This window comes from Monodon monoceros, unplaced genomic scaffold (assembly GCF_005190385.1).
Source record: "Monodon monoceros isolate NGI ecotype Baffin Bay Population unplaced genomic scaffold, NGI_Narwhal_1 Super_Scaffold_21, whole genome shotgun sequence".
In the NCBI taxonomy this organism is placed as follows: domain Eukaryota; kingdom Metazoa; phylum Chordata; class Mammalia; order Artiodactyla; family Monodontidae; genus Monodon; species Monodon monoceros.
The window spans coordinates 170,161,505-170,170,352 of record NW_021703778.1 but is presented as its reverse complement, the minus strand read 5'-3'; the positions used below and the strand labels follow the sequence as shown (position 1 = coordinate 170,170,352).

The 8,848-nt window shown below is 51.6% G+C and overlaps 1 protein-coding gene across 1 annotated transcript; it reads left to right on the top strand.

The window, feature by feature from the left end:
- The first annotated feature begins 4,387 nt into the window (after positions 1-4,387).
- On the top strand, positions 4,388-8,410 carry RTL1 (retrotransposon Gag like 1). The gene has a single exon (XM_029237166.1). The coding sequence runs from the start codon at positions 4,388-4,390 to the stop codon at positions 8,408-8,410; it is 4,023 nt and encodes a 1,340-aa protein (XP_029092999.1).
- The last annotated feature ends 438 nt before the right edge of the window (positions 8,411-8,848 follow it).

The following is an 8,848-nucleotide window of genomic DNA, read 5'->3' as shown; positions in this document are numbered from 1 at the left end:
TTATATTACAGGCAATGAGGGAACATTGGAAAATTGTACAGAGAAAAGTAAGAGGCACACATTTAAGTATCATGCTAAAACATCTGGACTTTACATGTTGAAGGGTGCCAAAGTCTGACTTTAAGAGCACACCAAGGAGATCTGGTTGGTGCTGACAGTAAGGCTGAAAGACTTTGATCAGAGGAGTTACATGATCGACATTGGGAACACGCACAGAAACGTGGAATTTATTTTGAGGCTCTGACATGATGAGCTTTGTTGTATTAGATAAAGAGTATGCAGTGACATTACAAAATAATTCACATATGATGCTAAGATTTTGGATTTCTTTTCCATAATTCCACAATCAAGAGACACTGTGAGATTTTAAGTGCAGTGACAAGATCAAACTTTATTGACCGTGCTAGAAAGCGCGAATTTTATTTTAAGGGATGACAAGATCAAACTTTTATATCATGCTAATAAGTTTGGATTTAAGCCAATAAAGGGTTTCAAAGAATGACGGGGTGAGATGTGGGGATGTTTTTATAGACCAGTCCGAAGATAAATTACATGGTAAAACGCTGTATTTTACGATGAGTAGTTGGGACTTTATGTTACAGGCTATGAAGAAACCTTGAAAAGTTTTAAACTGGGGAGTTACACGATCAAACGTACACATTTCAGCAGAGCTACGAGAGTGGATTTTTATGGTAAAGACAATATGATCAGATTTTTATAACATGCCAAGGAGATGTGATTTTATGTGAGAGTTGAAGGCATTCAAGCGTCTCATTCGGGGGAGGGATATGAGCTCATTTTTGAACCCTCATGCAGAGGCATTTGGATTTTAGCCAGTGAAGGGTCTTTAGGAATGACTGATGAGAGTTTCTTCTCCAGGGGAATTAGCTGGTAAAATATATTTTATGCTAAGGTGTCTGGATTTGATGAACCAGACAATGAAGGCACATCAACAGCTCAGGGGAGGCACCCCTTGGTACAAGCGCACGCTGTCTGTACTTTATGCTGAGGGATTGGAGCATTTATGGCAAGTAATATAGAGGCAGGGCAGGACTTTACGCTTATACAGAGGTTATATGATTGAATTTGCACAGCATGCTAAGAAGTTTGGACACTATTTTGAGGAACAACAGGATCACTTTTTTGTGTCAGGCTAAGGAATCTGGATGTCAGCCATTAAAGAGGTTTTAAGAAAAGTTTCTGTGTTTGATAAGAGCAGTGTGCAGAGAAATTGTATAGTAAAATGCGTATTTTCTGCTAAGGAGTTTAGATCCTATCTCACAGGTGACTAGAGACATTGTAAGATTTGAAGCAGAAGTTACAAGATCAAATTCACGCATCTGGCAAGGAAATGTGACCTTTCATGACATGGTCAAATTTTGATATCATGCCTAATTTAGAGGTTTGGAATGAAGCCAATAACAAGTTTAAGAAGTGACCTGGTGAGATGTGGGGTTTTATATCCATGAGTTTGCAGATAAATTACATGATAAAAATTTTAATTTTATGCTAAGTGATTGGGACTTCATATGATAGGCAATGAAAAGAAAGTTTTGTAAGCTTTAAATAGAGAAGTTATGGATAACTTTTATGCCTCTTGCTAAAAGTTTAAACGTTGATGTGAAAGAGTAGCAAAAGCAAGTTTTCACAACACGCCAAGGATATCAGGTTGTAGGGTGAAGTCGAGAAAGCTGAAGGATTTAGTCAGGTACCTCATCAAATTTATAAATATGTTGAGAGTCTCGGCTTTTTATTTATTTATTTATTTCTCTATTTATTTATTTAAACTGAGCGCCAGGTCTTCGTTGTAGCACGCAGGATCTTTAGTTGGGGTGTGCGGAATCTTTCAGTTGTGACATGCGGGCCCCTAGCTGCAGCATATGCAGGACCTAGTTCCCTGACCAGCGATCAAACCCCGGACCCCCTGCATTGGGAGCGCAGAGTCTTAACCGTTGGACCCCCCAGAGAAGTCCCAAGAGTGTAAACTTTATATTAAGAAGGGGATAATCTAGTTTTGAAATCATCTTGCTAAGGTGTTCAGATTTTAGCTAATTAAGGGTTTTAAGAGACATAACTGAGATTGTGTATTTTACATTTTAGCCAATTTCAATTTTTCAATTGTAAATTTTAGCCAATAAAGGATTTTAAGGGTAGTAAGAGACCTACTGAGATTTTATATTTTAAATTTCAGCCAATTTAAAATTTTTAATTTTAAAATTCAAATTTTAGCCAATTTAATTTTTTTAGTTTTCAATTTTGGCCAGTAAAGCACTCTAAGGGTTTTTAAAGACATACTGAGATTTTATATTTCAAATTTTAGTCAATTTAAAATTTTAGCCAATAAGGGGTTTTAAGGGTTGTCGGTGACATACGGAGATTTTTTGTTCTAAATTTTAAATGTTCGCCAATTTAAATTTTTATTTTAAAATTCAAATTTTAGCCAATTTAAATTTTCAATTTTTAAATTTTAGCCACTAAGGTGTTTTAAGGGTTTTAAGAGACATACTGAGATTTTTATTTCTAATAGATGAGTCTGCAGGTGAATTACTGTGTCAAATTTTGTATTTCAATTAGAGACTTGGAATTTTATAATAATACACAGTTAACAGGACTTTTATGAAGAGGAAATGAGTTAATTTATGCAATGTGCTATATACATAGTCTCATAACGGAGATGACGGTGATGGTGATGATTTTACCTAAAAAAATGTAATCTCTGCCTTGAGGGAATGACATGATCAGAATTTTCTATTATTCTAAGGCCTTAAATTTTAGCCAGAAAAAGATTTCGGTGAGTTTATGTGTCAGGAATGTTTATGCTAACAGGTTTGGATTTAATATCGTAGACAGCAAATAAACAGCGAAAGGTTTTAATCAGAGGGACTGCAGGATCAAATTTAACTGTCATGCTAACAAGAATGTATTTAATTTTGAGAAACGGCAGATCAGAATTTCGTATCGTGTTGAAAAGTCTGGATTTTAGCCAATGAGGAGTTTTACACAAGGGAATGCATTTTTTTTCTAATAGATTGGCCCGGTGGCTAAAAAGAAAACTGGGAAGCAACAACAAGCGTTAAATGCATAAAGAGCGGTAACTGTAGAGCTAATTGATTGGAGAGCCAGAACTCAATCCGCTCTGGCCCAGCACAGAAGGGTACAAATAACCCCAACCAAAACATCTCTGTAAATTCAGCCTTGGCCCACTAAAACCACCCATGATCAGATTTTCAAAAATCCATCCTGAGTCACTCAGATGTCAAAGTTATCTGATGCCCTCCGCACACCCCGACCCCTTACTGAACATCCCAGCTCTACTAGATATACCGTGATGCTGGCGGGGAAACCAACCAGCAACGGAGAAGGGGCATCTGCTAGAGCAAAGAGATTGCAGGGGCATACGAAGATTTTTGCGCAAGCGGAATGGAGGCCAAATGTTTGACGTTCCTCAGCCCCCACAGACAGCGAGGGCAATCTCGGGAGAGTGCAGGTTTTAGGAGGGGTGGGCAAATGATTTGCAGGTCTCCTCGACAGCTCAGAGCTAGGGAGAATGCTGCACTGGAAGTTGGTGAAAGACAGGAAATCAGCAAAAACTCCGAGTCAGAATCAAGTCACAAATGCACAAGTGTCTGGCACACAGTAGGTGTTTTATAAACATTTCTGGAGAAAAAAGAAAAGCTAGAATCCAGATCACTACTTCTGCCTGCCCCCGATGTCTGCTTCGAACCTGGGAGAGGAAAGAAGAGCTATTTTGGGCGTCTGAGCCAACCGACGGGATAGCAGCCAAGTGCCCATGTTCTCCTCTTGCCCTGGACTTGTTAAACAGTAGGCATCTCTGCTGGAGATCCACACCTCAGAAGCGAGGGGGCCCAGCCTGCCAGGGGCGGCTTTGGACGGCACTGAGATGTGACCTCTGTGACTCTCTGGTGACCAAGGAAGGGAAGGGAGGCTGACCAGGCCTGTGTGCCAGGGTTGAAATGAAGCAGCTAACGCACCCTGCCAGGTGCCTGCCTGCCACGGCGGCCACTCCGGGCCCATCAACTCCACAGAATTTATGGGCTGTGAATTTCTTACAGCCACGGGGGAGTAGTCAGGCCAGACAGGCAGAGTAAGCCTGGGAGAGTAGGCGGGAAGGTCAGGGGTTTGCAGATTTTTCTCTCCATGGGATGCCCCAAGTTGGACCCAGGGAGGCTTTCCCCAGCTTCTCTCTGCTCTGCCAAGTTGGGCATCTGATTTGTCCTGGAGACCCTGACCTCGTGAGACCCTAAACCACTGCCTTTCCTCGCACCCCCTCCCCACCCCCAGGTTCTGACCTCTGCCATCCCAGTCACTGACCGGACGCGTCACAACCTTACCAGTCTTCAGAGAAAACTCCTTCCCATCCGACGAAATGATAGAACCCTCTGAAGACTCATTTGAGACGATGATGGAGCGTAAGAATCCATCATCAAAACAAATGGAGTCCTCCGAGGGCTCATCCAACACCACCGTGGAGACACCAGGGAGCAGAGTGGAGGCGGCGGCAGCGGCGGCAGGGCTGGCCAGTGGCCTGGCCCGGGAAATGGAAGAGCTGCCCATTGATCTCCTCCAAGACATGGAGGAGCCATCCAGTGGCCCACATAGGGAAATAAAGGATCCACCCAATGACCTACTCCAAGACCTGGAGGAGTCACGCGATGGTTCACATCTGGAAGTGGGGGGTCCCTTTGGTGGGGCACCTGGCAGAATGGAAGAGGCATCAGTCAACCCAGGGGGAGCCCAGGAAGAGCAAGACGACTACACTGACCTGGCTGGGTGGAAAGAGGCGCATCCCGAGGAGCCGGCGGACAGCATGACCGCAGAAATCACGGGCATGGTGAGGTCCATCATCTCTCTGTACTTCCGGGTGCAGGACCTCAGAGAGCAGCAGAGGGTGGCGGAAGAGATCTTGACGAAAGGGATCAGCGCCGGCCAGCTGCCGATCCCAGGCAAATTCTCGGGCGATCGCAGAGAATACCACGAGTTCATCGTGCTCTGCCAGCTGATCTTACAGAGCTGCCCCAGAATGCTCTACGACGACCGCCTGCGGGTGGGCTACGTCATCGGCCACCTCTCGGGCCTGGCCTTGGAGTGGGCCAAAGATCTGGTGGAGAGAGAAAGCCCCCTGATTGACGACTTCCCAGCCTTCCTGGAGGCCATGTCCGATACGTTCCAGTACCGCCAGGCCCTGCGGGTGGCGGAAGAGGCCATGTTCAACCTCAGGCAGGGGGATCGCGCCGCCATCGAATACATCAACGAGTTCCAGGGCCTGGTGCCCACCCTGGGCTGGCCAGACGAAGTCCTGCAGGCCCACCTGTGCCAGGGGCTCAAGGAGGAGATCAGGCACTATTTGTTCCGCGTCCCTCAGCCGGATTCGCTGGACAGTCTGATTCTGCTGGTCCTGCAGATAGAAGAGAAGCTGGCAGAGAGAAGGGCGATGCTCAGGCTGCCCCCGGAGGCCCGCCCGCGGAACCTGACCTGGATCGACTCGCCTGCTCCGGAGAGGTGGGTGGTGAGCAGCTGGCTGCCCTGCGAGGCCCACCCCGCCATCAACCGCGACCACCTGTTCCTGCTGCTCATGGTGAGGGTGAACCCCTACCACAGCGTGGCGGTTCAGGCCCTGGTCGACTCGGGGGTGGGCGGCAACTTCATGGATGAGAGGTTCGCCCAAGAACACTACGTCGAGCTCTACAAGAAGCCCTGCCCGCGGTCGGTCCCGTCCGTGGACGGCTCGCTGGTCGGCCACGAGCCCGTCTGGCTCTACACCGAACCCCTGGTGTGCATCCACCAGAGCCACCACGAGTCCCTGCAATTCGACATCATTCCGTCTCCCAACTTCTCCGTGATACTAGGCATCGACTGGCTCCGAGTCCACGCCCCAGAGGTCGACTGGGTCAAAGGCCGCTGCACCTTCCACTCTCCCTACTGCCTGAAGAACTGCTTCCGCCCGCCCCCACCATGCATCGCTCTGGAAAGACATGCCATAAGCTTGCTGCCCGGACTGCCGCCCCTGTACTCCGACCTGGCCGACGTGTTTAACCCGAAGGAAGCAGAAGAGGAGACTTCCGACCAGCCAAGCTCAGACGGATCCGATGATCTTTCTGAATCAGAGCCCTCTGAGCTTCAGCAGGCTGGAGACAGTGATCACAGCGAGACCTATCACGAGTGTCCCTCCACCGCGCCGTGGGAACCTGTGGGAGCCGGGATGCAAGAAAGGGCCAGGCGGGAGGAATACTGGGACCCGCAGGACATGCTGACCAGCAGACACGACTACGTACAGATGATTCCAGAACTGTTTGACCAGTTACACGGAGCCACGTGGTTCACAAAGCTGGAGCTGCGCGGCACCATCGTGGAGGGAAGCATGAACATACACCAAACGGAAGATGTGTGGAAAGCAGCGTTCGGTTTGGAGCTTCAAGAGATGACGAGCTACCGGCCCTTCCTGATCTGCGCAGACCCTATCATCCCTCAGGGCGTGATTCACTTTATCCTAAAGGACATGCTCGGTTTCTTTGTCCTCTCATACGGGCAGCACGTCCTGGTCTACTCAATGAGCCAGGAGGAGCACCTCCACCACGTCCGCCAGGTGCTGGCCCGCTTCCGCTACCACCACGTCTACTGCTCCCTGGACAGGAGCCAGTTCCACCGACACACTGCCGAATTCCTGGGATTCGTCATGACCCCCAAAGGGGTGAAACTCAACAAGAGCATCGTGACCACCATAACAGGGTACCCCATCCCTGGCTCTAAGAAGTCCCTGCGAAACCTCATCGAATTCGCCTTCCCGTACCGGCACTTCGTGGAGCGCTTCGCCGTCATCACGGAGCCCCTGGTGCGCCAGCTACTGAGCGACCGGCCCTTCTGCTGGGGGCACGAGGAACAGGAGGCCTTCGAGTGCCTGAAGTGGGCTTTCCGCAAGGCGCCCCTCCTCCACCACCCCAAGCCCCAGAACCCGTTCTACTTGGAAACGGGCGTCACCAAGACGGCCCTGCACGCCTCCCTGATCCAAGTCGACGACCAAACCGGCAAGCGAGTCTGCTGCGCTTTCTATTCTCGAAACATCTCCCCAATCGAGGTGGAGGCCTCGCCAGCGGAGATGAAGACCCTTCCAGTACGGGCTGCCTTCGTGGTGTGGTGTCGCTACCTGGAGAACACCGAGGAGCCTATCATGATCCTTCTCAACACAGAGGATCTGGCCTCTCTGAATAATGACAGGCTCACCGTACTTCTCCCCGGGCATTGGGTCTTCTTCTTCTCCCACTTCCACTTTGACGTCATGGAGCGGCCAGAACAAAAGGGTGGCCGGCCCCCGCCGCCCATGCGGAAATGTCTCCAGAGAAGAGCCTTCCAGCAGCGTGCTGCCACTCGGCCAAGGATGCTTTTTGCTACGGGAGGGTCCCCCAGGGCTCAGTCCCCAGAATCGGGGGACGAAGAGGAGAATGAAGATGCCCTTCATCAGGACGAGCCGAATGGGCAGCACCTCCGGCAGGAGCTCCTGGCTCTGATACCAGCAGACCAAATACTCAACAGCTTCCTTGCCCATTTCAGCATGGCCCAGATCAGGGCAGTCATTCTGCACTTCTTCCGAGGCCTCCTGTTCTGGAAGAACCTCCTGGCCGTGGCCGCCCTCCTTGTGCTGCTGAGGTTCAGGACGCCCCTCGCCCTGCCGCCCGCACCCACCTCGGACACTGCCCGGCCACCGCTGCGGCGCTCTCTGTGCCTGCTGCTGGACTCGTCCCTCATCGCTGGCAGCGGCATCGCCCCCGCCGTCGCCCAGCTGTTCACCCAGATGCCCCCGCTCACGGGCGCCAACGCCATCCCAGCCGAGGAACCGGCCGAGCTGTTCCTGGGCCCTGGCCAGTGGCGGCGCGACGCCCTGCTGGGCCTGCGACTCACGCCCGAGTTCTGGCAGATGCTGTGCGAGCTCTTCGCCGTCAGAGTCACCCCCCGTGAGGGGACCCACCCCCACCTGCGCCCGAACCGCTACCTGGAGCTGCACGTCGTCGACGATGAGGGTGTCGTCTTGCGAGAAGCCCTGCAAGACGACCTGCAACGTTACCGTCAGTGTGGCCTGCATGACGGCCTGCAAGACACCTCGCAGGACGAGCAGGAGAACGACGTGCAGGAGAGCCTGAGCCCCGACGCCTCGGGCGCCCTCGGGCCCCGCCAGCACCTCCCCAGCGACACCGACGTCCGCCGCCTGCTCTATATCCGCAGCGCCCGACGGGGGTCCATCGCGATCAACAGGCAGCTGGCAGCCAGGGCCCTGACCCACTTCCTGACCGCCATCTACACCCAGTCTACATCCACCCTCGTCAGGGTGAGCCCCCCCGGGGAAGGAGCAACGCTGGAGGAGCTGCCCGGAGAAGAGCGGGACGCGGACCTCGACTGAAAACGCCTCCTCTCCTCCGCCCCGCCACCCCACAGACCCTCCCTCCAGCCTCCCCGTGCCTCAGCCGGCTTCGCTCGGACCCCGGGCCCCCTTCCTGCCGCTCCTGACCCAAGGGGGAAACACTTGAGAAGGGCAAACAATCGACTCATCGACCAGCAACAGTATCCGTGCCAACAGGCTACCCAGTGGACCATCCAACCATCAGAGACCCAGAGTCGGCTCAGGGCTACCCAACTCCGTCTTAATTCTCCAGGTCCCAGGCCTGCAACTGGGCGTGAGATCAACGAGGGGAGAGAGCAGTGATGAGCAGGAGATGACCCCATGACCCAAGGCTGGGTGAAGAACCAGCACAGCAGACGCAGCCAAGCAAGCAGAGGCCAGGGACCGCCCCCCCCTGGAGCGACGAGTGGCCACCTTGGGCCACCCTGGGACACTGAC

Coding starts and splice junctions, on each gene's coding strand:
- RTL1 (XM_029237166.1), top strand. CDS start 4,388: ATGATAGAACCCTCTGAAGACTCATTTGAGACGATGATGGAGCGTAAG.